This window comes from Chiloscyllium plagiosum, unplaced genomic scaffold, assembly GCF_037043375.1.
Source record: "Chiloscyllium plagiosum isolate Xiang-an unplaced genomic scaffold, Cpla_swu_hap1 HiC_scaffold_7, whole genome shotgun sequence".
In the NCBI taxonomy this organism is placed as follows: domain Eukaryota; kingdom Metazoa; phylum Chordata; class Chondrichthyes; order Orectolobiformes; family Hemiscylliidae; genus Chiloscyllium; species Chiloscyllium plagiosum.
In genome coordinates this window covers 119,761,027-119,780,994 of record NW_028270145.1, presented here as the reverse complement: position 1 = coordinate 119,780,994, position 19,968 = coordinate 119,761,027, and the positions used below count along the sequence as shown (strand labels likewise).

Here is a 19,968-nt window from a genome sequence, read left to right as displayed (position 1 = left end):
GCCAAAATTCCCTGTATCCTGTACCTCCTCACTCTGAATAAGCCCACTGTGAATCCTTATTAAATGCTTTACTGAAATCCATACACACCACATCCACTGCTCGACCTTCATCAACTTGTCACATCCTCAAAGAACTCAATAAAGCTTGAGGAATGACCTGCCCCTCCCAAAGCCATGCTGACTATCTTTAATCAAACAGTTTTTCCAAATAGTCATAAATCCTTTCTCAATATTTTCCAGTACCTTGTTTACCACAAACTTAAGACTGACTGGTCTGTAATTCCAGGATTTCCCTATTCCCTTTCTTGAACAGAGGAACAACATTTGCCTCCCATGGAGAGTGAGGATACAAAGATCATCGCCAGAGGCACAGCAATCCCATTCCTCATTTCCCATAGTAACCTTGGATATGTCTGGTCTAGCCCTGGGGATTTATCTATCTTGATGCTTCCCAGAATTTCCAGCACATCCACTTTTTCTTACTATCAATCTGTTCAAGCCTATTGACCTGGTCCAGTGTGTTCTACAAACAAGGTCCCTCTCTCTAGAGAATACGGAAGCAAATAACTCATTTAGGGCCTCCCCTACCTATTCAGACTCCAGGTACAAGTCCCCTCCACTATCCCTGATCAGCCCGACCCTCTCTCTGATCATTCTCTTATTCCTCACGTAAGTGTGCAATGCCTTTAGGTTTTCCCTAATCCTTCCAACCAAGGCTTTTTTGTGTCCTTCCCTAGCTCTCCTCAGTCCACTTTTGAGTTCTTTCCTAGCTACCCTGTAAAGTTGTGCCAAATCCTTGCTTCCTCAATCTTAAGTAAGCTTCCTTCTTTCTCTTGATGAGAAACTCCTCTTGTCATCCAAAGCGCCTTCACTTTACCGTTCCTTGCCTGTCTCAGTGGGACAAAGTTATCTAACACTCACAACAAGTGCTCCTTAAACAGCCTCCACATTTCTGTTGTATTTCTTGTAAAACGGTTGTTCCCCATTTATACTCCACAGTTACGGTGAATGTTCTCCCACCGAGAGATCTGACCCCTGGCCTGGCTCGTTGCCTAGCACCAAATCCAATATGGCCTCTCCCCTAGCCAGCCTATGGACATAGAGTCAGGAATCCTTCCTGGACACACCTGACAGTCAGCTCCAAACATCTGCACTAAGGAGGTTCCAATCAATACTGGGGGAAGTTGAAGTCACCCGAACAACAACTGTTACATCTGCACCTTTCTGAGATCTGCTGTTGAATCTGTTCTTCCATCTCTCTGCTGCTATTGGAGGTCGACAGAAGACACCCAATCAAGTGACTACTCCTTTCCTGTTACTGACCTCCACCCATACTGACTCCGTAGACAAACCCTCCTCAACAACCTCCTGTTCTGCAACTGTGATGCCCCCTCTCATTAACAATGCTACTCCCCCTCCTCTTTTACCCCCTCTCCCACTGTTTTTAAAAGATCTAAATGCTGGAATATCCAGAAACCATTCCTTCCCCCTGTGATATCCATGTCTCTGTTATGGCCACAACATCGTAGTTCCAAGCACTGATCCATGCTCTGTTATCCCTGACGTTCCTTGCATTGAAAGAGACACACTTTAACCGGTCGAAGTCAGAGAGTGGTGGTAGATGGTAAATATTCAGCCTGGAGCCCAGTTACAAGTGGAGTTCCGCAGGGATCAGTTCTGGGTCCTCTGCTGTTTGTAATTTTTTATTAATGACTTGGAAGAGGGAGTCGAAGGGTGAGTCAGTAAATTTGCAGATGATACGAAGATTGGTGGAGTTGTGGATAGTGAGGAGGGCTGTTGTCGGCTGCAAAGGGACTTAGATATGATGCAGAGCTGGGCTGAGGAGTGGCAGATGGAGTTCAGCCCTGTCAAGTGTGAGGTTGTCCATTTTGGAAGGACAAATAAGAATGCGGAATACAGGGTTAACGGTAGGGTTCTTAGTAAGGTGGAGGAGCAGAGGGATCTTGGGGTCTATGTTCATAGATCTTTGAAAGTTGTCACTCAGGTGGATAGAGCTTGTAAGAAGGCCTATGGTGTATTAGCGTTCATTAGCAGAGGGATTGAATTCAAGAGTTGTGAGGTGATGTTGCAGCTGTACAGGACCTTGGTAAGGCCACATTTGGAATACTGTGTGCAGTTCTGGTCGCCTCACTTTAGGAAAGATGTGGAAGCTTTGGAGAGGGTGCAGAGAAGATTTACCAGGATGTTGCCTGGAATGGAGAATAGGTCGTACGAGGATAGGTTGAGAGTGCTAGGCCTTTTCTCATTGGAACGGCGAAGGATGAGGGGTGACTTGATAGAGGTTTATAAGATGATCAGGGGAATAGATAGAGTAGACAGTCAGAGACTTTTTCCCCGGGTGCAACAGAGTGTTACAAGGGGACATAAATTTAAGGGTGGAAGGTATAGGGGGGGGATGTCAGGGGTGGGTTCTTTACCCAGAGAGTGGTGGGGGCATGGAATGTGCTGCCTGTGGGAGTGGTAGAGTCAGAATCATTGGTGACCTTTAAGCGGCAATTGGATAGGTACATGGATAGGTGCTTAAGCTAGGACAAATGTTCGGCACAACATCGTGGGCGTGAGGGCCTGTTCTGTGCTGTATTGTTCTATCAACTGTGTATCCTTCCTGACAGACACTCTGCATTCTTCCTGTTGTGGTGGGAAACCTGACAGTGGTTTATTCTGAGGGTCATCATTTCTCTGGTGAGGGGAGAGGCGGAGAAGGAGATTCCTTCATAGTAACCTCAGCCAATGGGGCACCTGACCCAGACTGGTGCCACTCTACATTGTAAACCAGCTAAGCAGCCCACTGAGTTAATCAACCCCCACCATTACTACCACTATCTCTTTCATGTTGCACACTGCAGATCTCAAACTCCCCACAAAGACACACTCCACCCTGACCCCAGCTCCTTTGGGAACCAATAGCCTTCCTGTTGCTGGAAGGTTTCTCCTCATTGACTCAATCAGACCTTCTACCGTTGAACATGATTAGCTCCTCACTCAGGCTAGGCTCTGAGCTAGCTGGTCAGAGTCCATCCACTTTGTGGAGTTGCTGTTATTTGAACATGATTAGCATCTCCAACTCTAGGTCTGTAAGACCCAATCACTGCTTGCAGTCCACTGGAAGCTCCTCTGAATCTCGGAGCAATGACACGGAGGGAGACCAATTACCAGGTGATGTATCTCGTTCTGTGAAGTCTCCTGCAGATGTGTGTAACTGGCCCTCACTGTGGTGAAGGTGCTGGACAAGGCACGCCAGACCAGGTGGGTGTCGCGGATACAAGCAGCTGGACTGCGGTTAGCCTGAAGTTTGGAGTCAGATTTTCCAACCTAACATCACATAGCAAAGAGAGTGGCCTGATTCTAGCCCAGAGCACAGCCTTGCCCTCTCATTGATTTGCCAAACGTGGGCCCCTCTCCCATCACTAGCTGGGGGAGGGATCAGTGTAAAACGCCATTACCCTGACTGTGTGTCTGTTTATGTCCACGGTTCTGTGCTTGGCAGAGTCTCAGGAAAAGAGGCCAGTTTGTTAACTGCTCTGAAAAGGGACCGTGTCTCTCTCTTTATTCACCAATTCAACAGCCCCTAAATAAAGCTTTCCCATTTTATCTCCCTTACACAGTGCAAGATTCTGAAACAGCCGAGTTTAGACAAAACTCATTAAAACTGGGGCCATGGGGGGAATAAACGGGAAGCAGAATCTGAGAAACTCCATGTGAAAGGGAGCGACACACTCTCCCAGCCTGGAAACAGCAGAAACGGCCGGGGGACCACATAAAGAGCAGGAGGCACCAGACTGAGGGGGGCAGTCAGCAAACATGGGAGCTCAGAACAGAACAATGCATTCAGGGGAACTGAGAGTGGTTCAGAACTGGGGGAGGAGTTAAATAGGTAGGAAGGGGGGGTTGATTGGGGGTGTGTGTACACACAGGAGTGTGGGTGATATGGGCTTGGTTGAATTAAGGGCCATTTTCAGTAATTGAAAAGCTGAACAGGTTGACACATGTCTATAAAGTAACGAGGCTGAAATCTGTATAACGCACATACGCCTGATGTTGTAGGCACAGGTCAGATGGTCTCAGCAGATCCTAACAGTTATGTTTTCCCCTCACCCTGAGGGTTCAGCTCAGCTCTGGCTATAGAATAATCTGGTTCTTGAAGCTACGATTCAGCTCCTTGTGAGGCAGGACAATGGAGTTCAGGATGATCACCTCCGAGGGAATGCTGACATTACATCCTGCAGAGGGAAAAGAACATCAGCATGTCAGGCACCATGTGTAACGGCATCAACCAGGGCTCAGGCAGTAATACACTGACTATGCAGCGAGTGGACAATGGAATCCAATTCCACCTGCTAGAGATTTGGGTTCATGGTAAATACTGACATTCCCAACAAAGTACTGAGGGGACCCTGCACTGAGCGAGTGCCGCACTGTCGGAGGGTCAGCGCTGAGCGAGCGCCGCACTGTCGGAGGGTCAGTGCTGAGGGAGTGCCGCACTGTCAGAGGGTCAGTACTGAGGGAGTGCCGCACTGTCAGAAGGTCAGTACTGAGGGAGTCCCTCACTGCCGGAGGGTCAGTGCTGTGGGAGTGCCACACTGTCAGAGGGTCAGTACTGAGGGAGTGCTGCACTGTCGGAGGGTCAGTGCTGAGGGAGTGCCGCACTGTCGGAGGGTCAGTGCTGAGCGAGCGCCGCACTGTCGGAGGGTCAGTGCTGAGCGAGTGCCGCACTGTCGGAGGGTCAGTACTAATGGTGCACAAGGGTTTCTCAGTTGGATGCTTGTCTCTGGTATCAGACAGACACCATTCCATCTCTCAATGCCTGTTCTTACCAAGAATAGTTATTGAAGGATTAAGTCTCCCATCACTGAAGAGTGTTTCACTGTCAATCTTGGCATGTGGATCATTGGGATTGGGGTCACTTGGCGTTCCTTCAACTCTTGACCATTTGCCGACGGAGCTGTCCCAACCCACGATACAGTTGAGCACACAGCTGTGGTCCTGGAGAATAGGAAAGGTCACTGAGACTCACAGCTCTGCCTGACCCCACACAGCATCTGCAAGGCCCACTCACACCAACCAGTCGGAATGCATCTAATCTCCCAGCCTCCATAACCTTGCCCACTCCGAGCTGTCTCGGCCATGCCCAATCAGCTCCCACCTGTACGCACTGACCACAGAGTGAGTTGTTTTGCCAACCAACTCTGTACATTGACCCAAATCCCCCAGTGTGTAGAGAGAGCTTAACGTGGACCCAAATCCCCCCCAGTGTAGAGAGCGCTTAACATGGACCCAAATCCCCCAGTGTGTAGAGAGAGCTTAACGTGGACCTAAATCCCCCCCAGTGTAGAGAGAGCTTAACATGGATCCAAACTCCCCAGTACAGAGAGAGATTAACATGGACCTCGTGCTGTCCCTGTCCTGGGAGTGTTTGATGGGGGAACAGTGTAGAGGGAGCTTTACTGTGTATCTAACCTGTGCGGTCCCTGTCCTGGGAGTGTTTGATGCGGGACAGTGTAGAGGGACCTTTACTCTGTATCTAACCCCGTGCTGTCCCTGTCCTGGGGGTGTTTGATGGGGGGACAGTGTAGAGGGAGCTTTGTATCTAACCCCGTGCTGACCCTGTCCTGGGGGTGTTTGATGGGGGGACAGTGTAGAGGGTGAGTGCGTGGATATTCTTGTAATTGATTTGGGAACTTCAGGCTCCCACAGTACACAGGGAGTGTAAAATGCTGGCAGGTGGGGGAGTGGAGAGTCTGAATCATTGATGCCTACATCAGCCGATTCCCCAGCAGGTAGACCCTCGCCCTTCCTCCTTCATGCTGTCATTTTAAACAGTACTTTGCTGACCTTCAGCTCCTGCCAGTTTGCTTCCTTTCCGAGCTCCCCTCAGGTTGTGAAGTGTGTTTGAGATTTGGAGCAGCAGGAATTCTGTGTTACCTGTAGGGAAGCTCCGTGTAAGATGATGGACTCTCGGATTCGAACTCCTGCTCCGATTGTCACTCCCGTACTGATGGTGACATTGGGACCAAGCTGAGGATAAAGAGACAAACCGTGGAGACATCAACACATGCCATGGAGAGACAGTGTCAGCAGGGACAGTAAGCAGAGGGGACAGACTGAGGGCACACACCAGATTACTTGTCGCTCATTGAGCTCTTGTGATGTGAACATGCTGCCTGAAATGGAAGCAGAATAATATTCAGCAGGGATTCGGAGAAATAGATGAAAGGGACAATTTCAGGGCCATGGGGAGAAAGCAGGAAGGAGTTCAGTTAAACGGGTGATATATTTCAGAGAGCCAACAGAGACACACGGGGCTGAACGGCCTCGTTCAGTGCTGCAAGACTGAGGAATCAATGAGCTTTCAATGGGGCAACTCACCACAGCTGTGGGGTCAATGGTCGCTGTCGGGTGGATATAAACATTGCCTGTTAACAAAAACACCAGAGACATCGTTATGTTTGAAGAGTCAAAATCCTGAAGCCTACCCCACCCTCTCGGAGCTCTGCCACCTACTGGCACTGATTTGTTGATAACAGCAAAAGACCCAGGAGCAGAAGCAGACCATTCAGCCCATCGAGTTTGCACTGGCATTCAATGAGATCATGGTTGACCTGATAATCCTCGACTCCATTTTCTTTATCAAAACCGTTGATCCCCTTCCTGACTAGAACATAGAACATTCCAGCGCAGTACAGGCCCTTCAGCCCTCGATGTTGCACCAACCCGTGGAACCAATCTGAAGCCCATCTATCCTACACTATTCCATTCTCATCCATATGTTTATTCAATGACCATTTAAATGCCCTTAAAGTTGGTGAGTCTACTACTGTTACAGTCAGTGCGTTCCTTGCCCCTACTACTGTCTGAGTAAAGAAACTACCTCTGACATCTGTCCTATATCTATCACCCCTCAACTTAAAGCTATGCTCCCTCGTGCTCGCCGTCCCCATACTTGGAAAAAGGCTCTCCCTGTCCACCCTATCTAACTCTCTAATTATCTTATATGTCTCTATTAAGTCACCTCTCAACCTTCTTCTCGCTAACGAAAACAGCCTCAAGTCCCTCAGCCTTTCCTCATAAGCCCTTCCCTCCATACCAGGCAACATCCTAGTAAATCTCCTCTGAACCCTTTCCAAAGCTTCCACATCCTTCCTATAATGCGGTGACCAGAACTGTACACAATACTCCAAGTGCGGCCGCACCAGAGTTTTGTACAGCTGCGACATGACCTCATGGTTCCGAAACTCAATTGCTCTACCAACAAAAGCTAACACACCGTATGCCGCCTTAACAACCCTATCAGCCTGGGTGGCAACTTTCAGGGATCTGTGTACATGAACACCGAGATGTCTCTGCTCATCTACACTACCAAGAATCTTACCATTAGCCCAGTACTTTGCATTCCTTTTGCTTAAAGATCTAACTCTCTCAGTTTTGAATATATTTAATGAGTCAGCCTCGACAGCCCCCTGTGCTAAAGACTTCCACAGAGTCATCCCTCTGACAGAAGGAAGTCCACCTCATCTCTGACTTAAGTGGGTGACCCCTCACTCTGAGGTGATGCCCTCTAGTACTTGACTCTCCCACATGGGGAAATAACCTCTCCACATCCCTCCTGTCAAGTCCCCTTGGAATCCATCGCTTACAATAACAATACCTCTCACCCTTCTAAACTCCAATGAGTACCCAACCTCTCTACCGAAGACAGTCCCACCATATCTGCTGTCAGCCAAGTGAACCTTCACTGAACTGTCTCTTTCCTTCGGTAAGGAGCCCAAAACCGTTCCCAGTATTCCAGCTGTGGGCTGACCCACCTTGTTTCGATTTTAGACCCCATTCCCTTTGAAATAAAGGAGATTCTATTAGCCTTCCATACGACCTGCAGGGGTGTCAGTTAGCTCAATTGGCCAGATGGCTGGATTGCAATGTGGAATGTTAGCAACAGTATGTTCCCCAACAGGAAACTCTCCCCACCTCTGGAACCACCTCCAGCTTCTATAACCCTCATTATATTCATCCTCACTATCCTCCCTCTCCCTGTAACCTCCCTCACCCTCACCCCGCTCCCTGTAACTTCCCTCATCCCCCTCCCCCTCCCTGTAACCTCCCTCACCCCCCTCCCACTCCCTGTAACCTCCCTCACCCCCCTCCCACTCCCTGTAACCTCCCTCACCCCCCTCCCACTCCCTGTAACTTCCCTCATCCCCCTCCCGCTCCCTGTAACTTCCCTCACCCTCACCCCGCTCCCTCTCCCTGTAACCTCCCTCACCCTCACCACCCCCGGTGACCTCTGTAATTCTCTGATGCTGCCCTCTTGCCTGTTACCAATATGAATCACTCTGTTACTGAGCTGGTAGCTAGTCCCTAATCTCTGAACCTCTCCATCTTACTTTTCACCTTTAACACCCTCCGTAAAAACCAGCTGATCAAGCTCTTTGTCACTTGTCCTAATATTTCTTTAGCTGCTTGGTCATTGAGTCATAGAGTCATAGAGATGTACAGCATGGCAACAGACCCTTCGGTCCAACGCGTCCATGCCGACCAGATATCCCAACTCTATCTAGTCCCACCTGCCAGCACCCAGCCCATATCCCTCCAAACCCTTCCTATTCATATACCCCTCCAAATGCCCTTTGACTGTTGTAATTGTACCAGCCTCCACAACTTCCTCTGGCAGCTCATTCCATACACGTACCACCCTCTGTGTGAAAAGAAGTTGCCCCTCAGGTCTCTTTTATACCTTTTCCCTCTCACCCTAAACCTATGCCCTCTAGTTCTGGACTCCCCGACACCAGGGAAAAGACTTTGCCTATTTACCCAATCCATGCCCCTCATGATTTTATAAACCTCTATAAGGTGACCCCTCAGCCTCCGACACTCCAGGGAGAACAGCCCCAGCCTGTTCAGCCTCTCCCTGTAGCTCAGATCCTCTAAGGATGGCAGCATCCTTGTAAAAATCTTTTCTGAACCCTTTCAAGTTTCACAACATCCTTCTGATAGGAAGGAGACAAGAATTGTATGCAATATTCCAAATATGGCCTAAGCAATGTCCTGTACAGCCACAACATGACCCCCCCAACTCCTGTACTCAATAAAGAAAAGCATACCAAACGCTTTCTTCACTAACCTATCTACCTGGGACTCTACTTTCAAGGAGCGATGAACCTGCACTCCAAGGTCTCTTTGTTCAGCAACACTCCCTAGGACCTTACCATTAAGTGTATAAGTCCTGCTAAGATTTGCTTTCCCAAAATGCAGCACCTCACATTTATCTAAATTAAACTCCATCTGCCACTTCTCAGCCCATTGGCCCATCTGGTCCAGATCCTGTTGTAATCTGAGGTAACCTTCTTCACTGTCCACTACACCTCCAATTTTGGTGTCATCTGCAAACTTACGAAGTATAACTCTTGTGCTCACATCCAAATCATTTATATAAATGACAAAAAGTAGAGGGCCCAGCACCGATCCTTGTGGCACTCCACTGGTCACAGGCCTCCAGTTTGAAAAACAACCCTCCACCAGCACCCTCTGTCTTCTACCTTTGAGCCAGTTCTGTATCCAAATGGCCAGTTCTCCCTGTATTCCATGAGATCTAACCTTGCTAATCAGTCTCCCATGGGAACCTTGTCGAACGCCTTACTGAAGTCCATATAGATCACATCTACCGCTCTGCCCTCATCAATCCTCTTTATTACTTATTCGAAAAACTCAATCAAGTTTGTGAGACATGATTTCCCACGCACAAAGCCATGTTGACTATCCCTAATAAATCCCTGCCTTTCCAAACACATGTACATCCTGTCCCTCAGGTGTTAAATGTTTTTTGACAATGTTCCTGTGAAGCACTTTGGGATACTCTACACCATCAGAGGTTCTATGTAAAGGCGGTGTTGTTATTGAGACACGTACCGAGGATTCTGGGACTACCTGGTCCGCTCTTGGCCAGTCGGTCAGGACGGGTTTTCTGGTATTGGTTAAGGTACAGTCGGTTGGCATAGATGGCAGACCTGCAGAGTGACAAAGAGTTAGTGTTGGGTTTGGAGGAGGGAGTGGCCTCACACTGTGGGTGGGGGTTTATCCCAGCCAGCCCCACCTCATCCCAGCTCAGACTCTCTTCTTTACAGTATTGGGGAACACGGTGAACAATAATCAGTCGTTCACACTGTGTTCTTTCCCAGGAACACTCATTTTGCTCCAAACTTTCCACCTTGCTCTCACCAGGATAATTCACAGGAAATACTAAGTGAAGGTGAAAGCCAACATTGATATTCCATGCGAGTCGAGTGCTGATTGTTTGGCAAGTGAACTTGAATGGGTAAATGTGTTGTGATGGGGAACGTACCCATTGGTGTTGATAGACAGTTAACAGCCAGACTTTGTATAAATTTTAAACCAGACAGGTTGATTCTCGTTAGCTCTGGTCATTGCCCTGAGAAGTGAACCCCCCCCCCCCCAAATGGCTGTCTCTAAGATGTTGAGTTGAAACAGGTGCAGTCTGCATAACTTGGTCTTTCTGTCTGAACAGAGACCATGGGTTTTATCCATGGGTTGTACTGGGTCTTTTAAGTTTGTTAGTTTTTGTTTGAGAGTGTTGGTGGGTTTCTGTGCTACTAGGATTCCGAGGGGTCTTAGTAGTCTGGCTGTCATTTCTGAAACTTCTTTGATGTATGGTAAGGTGGTTAGGGTTTCTGGCTGTGATGGTCTGCTTGTCGTGGTTTGTTCTTGAGGAATCTGCAGACTGTATTTTTTGAGTATCCGTTCTTCTTGAATACGTTGTATAGGTGGTTCTCCTCTGTTTTCCGAAGTTCGTCTGTGCTGCAGTGTGTGGTGGCTCGTTGGAATAGTGTTCTGATACAGCTTTGTTTGTGGTTGCTGGTGTAGTTAAGTATTTGGTCAGTGTTTGTCAGTTTTCTGTATACGCAGATTTGTAGTTCTCCATTGTCGTCCCTTTCGACTGTGACGTCCAGGAATGCGAGTTTGTTGTCGGTTTCTTCCTCCTTGGTGAACTTTATGCCTGTGAGGGTGTTGTTGATGATGTTAAATGTCTCTTCTATCTTGTTTCGTTTTGTGATGACAAAGGTGTCATCTATGTAGCGGATCCAGATTTTTGGTTTGATGGTTGGTAGGGCTGTTTGTTCTAGCCTTTGCATTACCGCTTCTGCTATGAATCCTGATAGCGGAAATCCCATGGGTGTGCCGTTGGTTTGTTTGTAGATTATGTTGTTGAAGGTGAAGTGGGTGGTGAGGCTCAGGTTCACTAGCTTCATGATGTTTTCGTTGGTAATGTGATTGATGGTGGTTGGGGTGTGTGTGATGGTCTCTTCAGTACAACCCATGGACAAAACCAACATCATCTAAAAATTCCATGCAAGGACTGCCACAAACACTACGTAGGACAAACAGGAAGAAAGTTAGCCACCAGGATACACGAACACCAGCTAGCCACAAAAAGACACTACCCTCTCTCCCTCGTAGCCCTACACGGATGAAACAAAACACCATTTCAACTGGGACAACACATCTATCCCGGGACAGGCTAAGCAAAGACATGCCAGAGAATTCCTAGAGGCCTGGCACTCCAACCACAACGCCATAAACAAACACATAGACCTAGATGCTATCTATCAACCCCTCAGAAAACGAACAGGAAATGACATCACCATAAACCCCCAAGAACCCCATCCAGGAGAAGGATACAAATAGAAAGCAGGAGACAACAGCTTCGCTTCACTTGAAGGTCGCCACTGATGATGTTACCTAGCCAGGTAATGAAACATCTGGATATCAAACCTACAGCTCAGCGAGCAAACCTATACCCTAAACCTCAACCTGAGCTACAAACCTTCACAAACCTTGCATATTCAACATTAGCCAGCAAATGTTGTCCAATTTGAGAAACACATTGAATATTGAGCAATGTACTGTGATTTTGCAAGGATGGGTCTGGTCAGTAACGTGCTTGTTGTGAACAGCTGGAGGGACGTGCTGTTTGATAGTATCCATCAGTCTTTGGGACATATGGTCTACACAGCCGGGAGCACATTGGCACTGAAATTCATAAACCATATTAACAGCATCCACATTCTTTGATTTATTCTTATTACTCCATATTACTGATTACAACAGTGTGTAGCTTCCAATACATGCAGTGAACCACACTTGTGTATGCAGGATACTACATACATTAATACACAGGCTCATGTTCAGACAGAAACAACATGTACACACACTGTACCTGTTTCAACTCAACAAAAATGGGCAAAAACCATTTGGGGGTGTCAATTCGCAGGGCAATGACCTGAACAAGTGAGTCAACCTGCCTGGTTTAAAATTTAAATAAAGTCGGGCTGTTAACTGTCAATCAAAATTATTGGGTGTATTCTCCATGGCATGCTTCCACCAATCAGCACTTTTCTCTAATGCAACATAAATGTTAGTCTTCCTGCTGAATTGGTATTCTTGCGAAGTGTCCTGATGTGCAGAAGATTGAAAGCTTCAACCAATTATGTTTTTTTTAGTATATCTAAATAATCTGTATTCACAGAGGAGCAAGATATTTTAGCTGGACGTTTCAGTTGGGATGGTGAACTCTGAGAACATGGTAAAATTATTTAGGAGGAGGTATTAGATGTTTTAGTGAGTATAAAGGTATCCCAGGCTGCTATGGGAGGTAAGGGAGGAGATTGCTGAGGCCCTGGTGGAGATATTTAATAGCTCACTGACCACAGGTGAAGTGCCAGATTACTGGAGGATAGCTAATGGGGCAGCAGGGAGAGGCCAGGTAATTACAGAGCAGATAGTCTAATGTCAATTATTGCAAAACATTCTGAGGGACAGGATTAATCTATGCTTGGAAAGGCAGGGATTGATCAGGGATAGTCAGCACCTGTCAGACTAATTTAGCGAGCCTTTTGAAAAGGTGACTAAATAAATTGATGAGGATAGTACAGTTGATGTGTTTACATGGACTTCAGTAAGGTCCCAGATGGAAGGCTGGTCCAAAACTAACAGCCAATGGGATCCAAGGCAAGTTGGCAAACTGGATCCCTAACTGGCTTCCAAACAGGAGGCAAAGGGTAATGGTGGAGGGCTGTGTCTGTGAAAGGAAGCCTGGCCCCAGCAGTGTATCACAGGGACTGGGGCTGGGGCTGGGAGCCTTGCTGTTTGTCATGTACATTAACTACCTGGATGTGAAAGTTTTAGGAAGTTTTTACATGACACGAACATTGATGGTGTTGTTGAGTTGTGTTGATGCAATGAGGAGGTTGGTCTCAGGCTACAGTCTGATACTGATTGGCTGGTAAATTGGGCAGAACAATGGTTGATGGAAGTTAATCCTGAATAACGCAAGGTGACGTGTTTGAGAGATCTAACAAGGGAAGAACTTACACAATGAAGGGTCGGTCCCTTGGGATCAATGAGGAACAAAGGGATCTTGGTGTGTACAAGGCTATAGATCCCTGAAGGTGTCAGCACAGGGAGACAGGGTGGGGAGGAAGGCAGATGGGATATTTACTTCATTAGGGGCATAAGACATAGGAGTCAGGAAGTCTTGATACAACTTTGTTTCGGCCACAGTTAGAATACTACCAACAGTTCTGGTCCCCAACTATCAGAAGGATATGATTGAACTGAAGAGGGTGCAGAGGAGATTCAGCAGGATGTGCCTGAGATGGAAAGTCTCAGTGATGAGGAGAGACTGAATAGGCTGGGATTGTTTTCCCTAGAACAGAGGAGGCTGAGAGGGAAATCCGATTAAAAGATACAAAATTATGAGATTCACAGACAGAGTAGGTTGTGAGAATCTTTTCTCCATTGGCAGATGTGTCTAAAACCTTAATCTTCAGGCATATGTTTAAGGAGACAGCGCAGGTAGATAAGGGAGTGAAAAAGGCCTATGCCATGCTTGCCTTCATTGGAAAGGGCATTGAGTATAAGGATAGGCAAGTTATGCTGCAGCTTTATAGAACTTTACTTAGGCCACACTTGGAATATTGTGTACAGTTCTGGTCACTACACTACCAGAAGAGTGTGGATGCTTTATAGACAGTACTGAAAAAGTTTACCAGGATGTTGCCTGGTCTGGGGCATTCCAGTTTTGAAGGAAGGTTGGATAGACTGGGTTTATTTTCACTGGAACGCAGGAGGTTGAGGGCCCAGCTGATAGAAATTTATAAGATTGTGAATTGGCATGGGGAGAGTGGAAAATGTGAGGCTTTTTCGCAGGGTGGAGGGGTCAGTTACTCGGGACACAGGTTCAAAGTGAGAGGGAGGAAGTTTAACAGATGTGCGAGGCAAGTTTTTCCCACAAAGGGTGGTGAGGGCCTGGAACGCGCTGCCAGAGGAGGGGGTGGAAGCAGACACAATAGCAGCATTCAAGAAGCACCTGGACGGATACAGGAAGGGAATAGAGGGATATGGATCCTCTAAGGGAAGACATTTTAGTATGGAAGGGTAAAATGTGTCAGCACAGGCTTGGAGGGCCGAAGGGCCTGTTCCTGTGCTGTACTGTCCTTTGTTGAGAAAGTAGATTGCAGGAGGTTTGAGGAAAGATTTCTTCACCCAGAGGTTGATAGAAATTTCTACGTGCTGCTTGAGACAATGGTGGAGGAAGGCTAAGCAAATGTTGTTATAACTAGCACCTTACGACCCGGCATTCTTGATAAACTGGCAAAAATTATATACCTTAAATACCAGGAATTTACTGTGATCTAGTAAATGGGATTAGTGTACTTTGGTGTTTGTTGGCTGGCACTGATAGAGAGGGCCGAAGGGCCTGTTTCTAGCCTGTTTGACTCTATAGGAGTCTCCTTTCTCAATGTTCCTGCGTGTAATATCCAGCGACTGTCACTGGCTATTGATCAGGATCTGGAGCCCAGAATGGATTTTCCCAGAGCATTGAGGTAAACTATACACCAAACCCACACTCAGGTTAAGGTTAACAAATGGAGCCCAAAGTGGGCCTTTCCTCAGTTTGCCTTTCTCTCCATCTCCTTCCTCTACTTCCATTCCGTCAGCCTGCCACTCACTCCATCTCTGAATCCACACTATTCCCGTCTGTCCAGGTTGCTTGTTCCTTGCAGTGTCCCTGTTTCTCTGCCTGTGTCCCCCTAGTCAGTGCCCTGCGATCGCCCTTCCCTCCATCCAGCTGCCTTGCCCTTTGTGCCTGCGTGTGGATAGCCCGTCCCGCGCCACGTTAACACTCACCCTGCTGACTTGATCTGACTCCAGAAGCCATCGGTTTTGTAAATGTAGAGGGAGCCACGCCCAGCCATGGTGGTGAAGATATCTTGCTCCAGGCGAATGACCTCAGCTCGCTGCCAGCCATTTGTGTTCTCCTCTCTGTGGGATGAAGTTATCAGATACTGACACCCCCTTCACTCCCTCTCCTTGTGTCAGATATACCCCATTCAGGGGACACTGAGACACCAGGTCTATTGATTTGTGATTGGATACGGATACAGCTGAAAGCCTCCCCTCATTGTTCCCTACTTCCAAGTTGATTAAACCCTTTTCAGTTTTGGATGTGGACCCAGGGAAAAGAATTTTGGAGAACATGGTCCTCATCCATCTCAGTGTTGGAATACAGGGTGAGGTTCTGCATCTAAATCCCGATCCCTGGCCCAGCTCAAGGATTCTTGGCAGTAAGAGACCGCTTGATGTACTGATGGTCTTCCCACTGAAGGGAGAGGTACAGAGTGACTGAGAATCCGAAAGTACTGCCCTTCCACTTCCAAAACTCTGGAATGGTGTGGCTCCAGAATTCCGGTTCAGTAAGGTAATCTGATGTGACTGAGCAAATTGATCAAGACAAGAAAGAATCATAGAATCCCTACAATATGGAAACAGGCCATTCAGCCCATTGAGTCCACACTGACCCTCCAAACAACATCCCACCCTGATTGACTCCCTTTCCCTACCCCTGCATTTCCCATGGCCAATCCACCCTAAACTGCACATCTTTGGACTGCGGGAGGAAGCTGGAACACCCAGAGGAAACCCACGCAGACATGGGGAGAGTGCTAACTTCATTGGAGAAGAAGGTTGAAAGGTGACTTAATTGGAACATATAAGCTAATCAGAGGGTTAGATAGGGTGGACAGTGAGAGCCTTTTTTCTCGAATGGTGATGGCAAGCACAAGGGGACATAGCTTTAAACTGAGGGATGATAGATATAGGACAGATGTCAGAGGTAGTTTCTTTACTCAGAGAGTAGTAGGGGCAAGGAACACCCTGCCTGCAACAGTAGTAAACTCGCCGACATTAAGAGCATTTAAATGGTCATTGGATAGACATCTGGATGAGAATGGAATAGTGTAGGTTAGATGGGCTTCAGATTGGTTCCATAGATGGGCCTGTACTGCGCTGTAATGTTCTATGTTCACACAGACAGTCGCCTGAAAGTGGAATTGAACCCGGGTCCCTGGCGCTGTGAGGCAGCAGTGCTAACAACTGAGGAAGAGGAGAAAACCAGAAAAAAGTCACATGCTCAAAAGCCAGGATGCAGTGGGGACCTGAGCAGCGAATTAAACACCGAGTGAAGCTGAACACACCCATGCCTCAGCTGAGTTAGAGTTACCCTCAGCACTCGCTCTGTGTCTATGCCACCTACACCCCCCCCCCACCAACATCCAGCAGCTCCCACCCTCCACCCCAAACAGAGACAATCTTCAACCACTCAGTAACCACACCCCCTCCATGAACAACTCATTCCCCTCACGACACGGACCCCCCCCCACTGTGACACAGTCCCCCTCCCCTGCTGTGACACAGACCCCCGCCCCCCCGCTGTGACACAGTCCCCCTCCCCCGCTGTGACACAGACCCCCCTCCCCCGCTGTGACACAGACCCCCCTCCCCCGCTGTGACACAGACCCCCCTCCCCCGCTGTGACACAGTCCCCCCTCCCCCGCTGTGACACAGACCCCCTTCCCCCGCTGTGACACAGTCCCCCCTCCCCCGCTGTGACACAGACCCCCCTCCACCGCTGTGAGGCAGTCCCCCTCCCCCGCTGTGAGGCAGTCCCCCTCCCCCGATGTGACGCAGTTCCCCTCCCCCGATGTGACGCAGTCCCCCTCCCCCGCTGTGACGCAGTCCCCCTCCCCCGCTGTGAGGCAGTCCCCCTCCCCCACTGTGACGCAGTCCCCCTCCCCCGATGTGACGCAGTCCCCCTCCCCCGATGTGACGCAGTCCCCCTCCCCCGCTGTGACGCAGTCCCCCCCTCTCCCGCTGTGAGGCAGTCCCCCTCCCCCGCTGTGAGGCAGTCCCCCTCCCCCGATGTGACGCAGTCCCCCTCCCCCGATGTGACGCAGTCCCCCTCCCCCGCTGTGAGGCAGTCCCCCTCCCCCGCTGTGACACAGTCCCCCTCCCCCGCTGTGACGCTGACCCCCCTCCCCCGCTGTGACGCAGTCCCCCTCCCCCGCTGTGACGCAGTCCCCCTCCCCCGCTGTGACGCAGTCCCCCTCCCCCGCTGTGACACAGTCCCCCTCCCCGCTGTGACACAGACCCCCCTCCCCCGCTGTGACACAGTCCCCCTCCCCCCTGTGACACAGTCCCCCCTCCCCCCCCTGTGACGCAGACCCCCCTCCCCATTGTGACTGAATCCACTGAACACGACACAAGCCCCCAATCCCAGTAGAAGCCCTCTCCATGATGTTTCACCCTCCCCTCCAGCCCACCCCCATGGGACTTAGTTCAGCTCAAGGCCTCAGTGCAACACAAAGCCTACCCTCGACTGTAACCACTCCACCATTCCCGCTGCTTTCACCCCTATCTCTGATTCCCAATGCTCCTGGTTTCAGTCTCTGCTTCCCTCGCTGTCAGACACCACATTCCAAACCAGAAACATTTCACTCAGCTGGAAAAGCATGCACCAGCTACAGCTCTGAGCAGCTTCCCATCCAGGCACGGCTATGGGATACGGACAGGTATTGGAATGTGACAGACAGGTGAGGAAGGGAATGTGAAAGTGAAGCAGAGAAAGAGACATGGGGGGGGGGGGGGGGAATGCACAGAGACAGAGAGAGAGAGAAAGAGAAAGTGAGAGAGAGACAGGCAGACACACAGAGAGAAAGAGAGAAGTCCAAAAATCAACACTAAAAGAAACAGTGGTGTGAGAGAAAGAGAGAGTAACAGGCAAATCAGAGATAACAGCTTCCTCCTTTAACACACACAATGACAATAATCGATAATGTGTTCAAGAGCTACAGTAAGGAGATAGGAGGACACAAATGAGTCAGAGGTTTGTTACAAGGACTTCTTGAGGGGGAATCTCAAACTAGAACTCAATGTTTAAAGCCTGGAAATTGCCTGTTTAAAACAGGGATGAGGTGAATTTATTTGTCTAAGGGCCATGAGTCTTTGGAGCTCTTCTCCGGGAAGGTGCTAGAAGAATGTGGATATGTTTAAGTGGAGCTGGAGAGATCAGAGTTGGGATTGATGGGATTGTGGGAATTAGTGAGAATGTGGATTTGAGTTTCAAATCAGATCAACCAGGATCTCACTGAATAATAGAGCAGGCTAGAGGGGCTGAATGGCCTCATCCTAATTTGCATGTTAGTGTGAAAGATATCCAAATACAAAAGGGAAAGAGCCATGCAGTTGAGAGAGAGAGAGATAGGGAGAGAGAGAGAGAGAGAGAGAGAGAGAGAGAGAGAGAGAGAGAATCAGACAGAGAGAGAGAGGGGGAGAGAGAGAGAGGGAGAGAGAGAGAGGGAGAGAGAGAGAGGGAGAATCAGACAGAGTGAAGATATCAGAGGAGATTCAGACAAGAGAGACAGGCAGGAATGTGACGCTGGAGGCAGAGAGGGCAGTAACCTGCCTCCTGGGCTGGTGGTACATGACCAGTACATTACCAGTAAGGATTAACCAGTGCTCCTGATACCAGCTGGCTAATGTACACTAATATAGCAGAAGACCATTCAGTCCTCAGACCACTGTCTGCCATTGGATTAGACCTTAGCTAATCTCTATCTTCACTTCACCCTCACTTTGGTTCAATGTTTGAGATGTGTGGGAAGTATTCAGCCCTGAATGACCAGGCAGTAATGTTAATGTCCTGGATTCCAAATCCCTCCTCCACATCAGGAGGCATCGCTTCTCTCTGGAAACTCCATCACAACCCTTTATAATTCCAAACATCACAACCAGGTCCACTCTTTACATCTTCACTGCATGAGAGTACTGACACACTTCCTGCAATCTTGTTGTTTATTTCCATTTAACTCTGGGTACATTCTGTGCTGTTCCTGCTCCAAGACTGATATGTCCTCCCAGAGAAGCCCAGGGCTGAACACAATGTCTGCAACTGTCATCAAACAGGAGTGATGTACACCTGACCTGACATGCCACTCCCTCACAATTAACCTCCAGATAATGGTCAACATCCCAGCTTCTGTTATTGATTGTACTTGCTCACCCACCTTGCCCATTCTTGAGTCCTGAACTTTCTCTGCTGGTCAGATATATCACTCGCTGATGAGAATTTTGGTCAATGATCTTGCAATTATTTATTCTCGGGGTAGAGAGTTGGTAGCCTACAGCCTGGATGGGATTGTGCCAGGATTAACAAGCCCTACAGAGGAGACTACACTACCCAAACTCACCCAACGGAAGGATACCTGAGCACAGGACCGGCAAAGTGAAGAAGGTCCGACCGAGAATAAAAGGAAGAGATGAGAAATGAGAGACAGCTGTAATAAGGTGGAGCCATTGTTATGTACACAGATGTTCATGGGCACAGGAAGGCAGGAAGAACACCTTAACTTTGTTAAATTGGACTGGACAAGACCATCAAACCAGTACTCAGAGAGGGATCAGCCAGGCAGGGAATATTGTTTCCCTATGATCACAGTCTCCTGTTTAAGTCTCCTGTTGAGCCATGCTTTGGCATCTTCCTTCATTTCCTATCAGAGGCCAGTGACATCCCTCCCACTACCACCACAAAGATCCAGAGTC

The 19,968-nt window shown here is 48.6% G+C and overlaps 1 protein-coding gene across 2 annotated transcripts in view; it reads right to left on the bottom strand.

The window, feature by feature from the left end:
- Positions 1-1,692: 1,692 nt before the first annotated feature.
- gmppaa (GDP-mannose pyrophosphorylase Aa) overlaps positions 1,693-19,968 on the bottom strand; it is a 34,117-nt gene continuing 15,841 nt past the window's right edge. The window contains exons 7-13 of one of the 2 annotated variants that reach the window (XM_087989432.1): positions 19,617-19,631; positions 15,220-15,354; positions 9,922-10,019; positions 6,388-6,434; positions 5,944-6,036; positions 4,836-5,004; positions 1,693-4,241 (exon numbers count right to left, since the gene is read on the bottom strand). In XM_087989432.1, coding sequence (XP_087845558.1) covers positions 4,141-4,241; positions 4,836-5,004; positions 5,944-6,036; positions 6,388-6,434; positions 9,922-10,019; positions 15,220-15,354; positions 19,617-19,631 — 658 coding nt within the window. In that variant the 3' untranslated portion in view covers positions 1,693-4,140. The remainder of the gene's footprint in view (positions 4,242-4,835; positions 5,005-5,943; positions 6,037-6,387; positions 6,435-9,921; positions 10,020-15,219; positions 15,355-19,616; positions 19,632-19,968) is intronic. The other variant, XM_087989433.1, reaches the window with a different exon arrangement.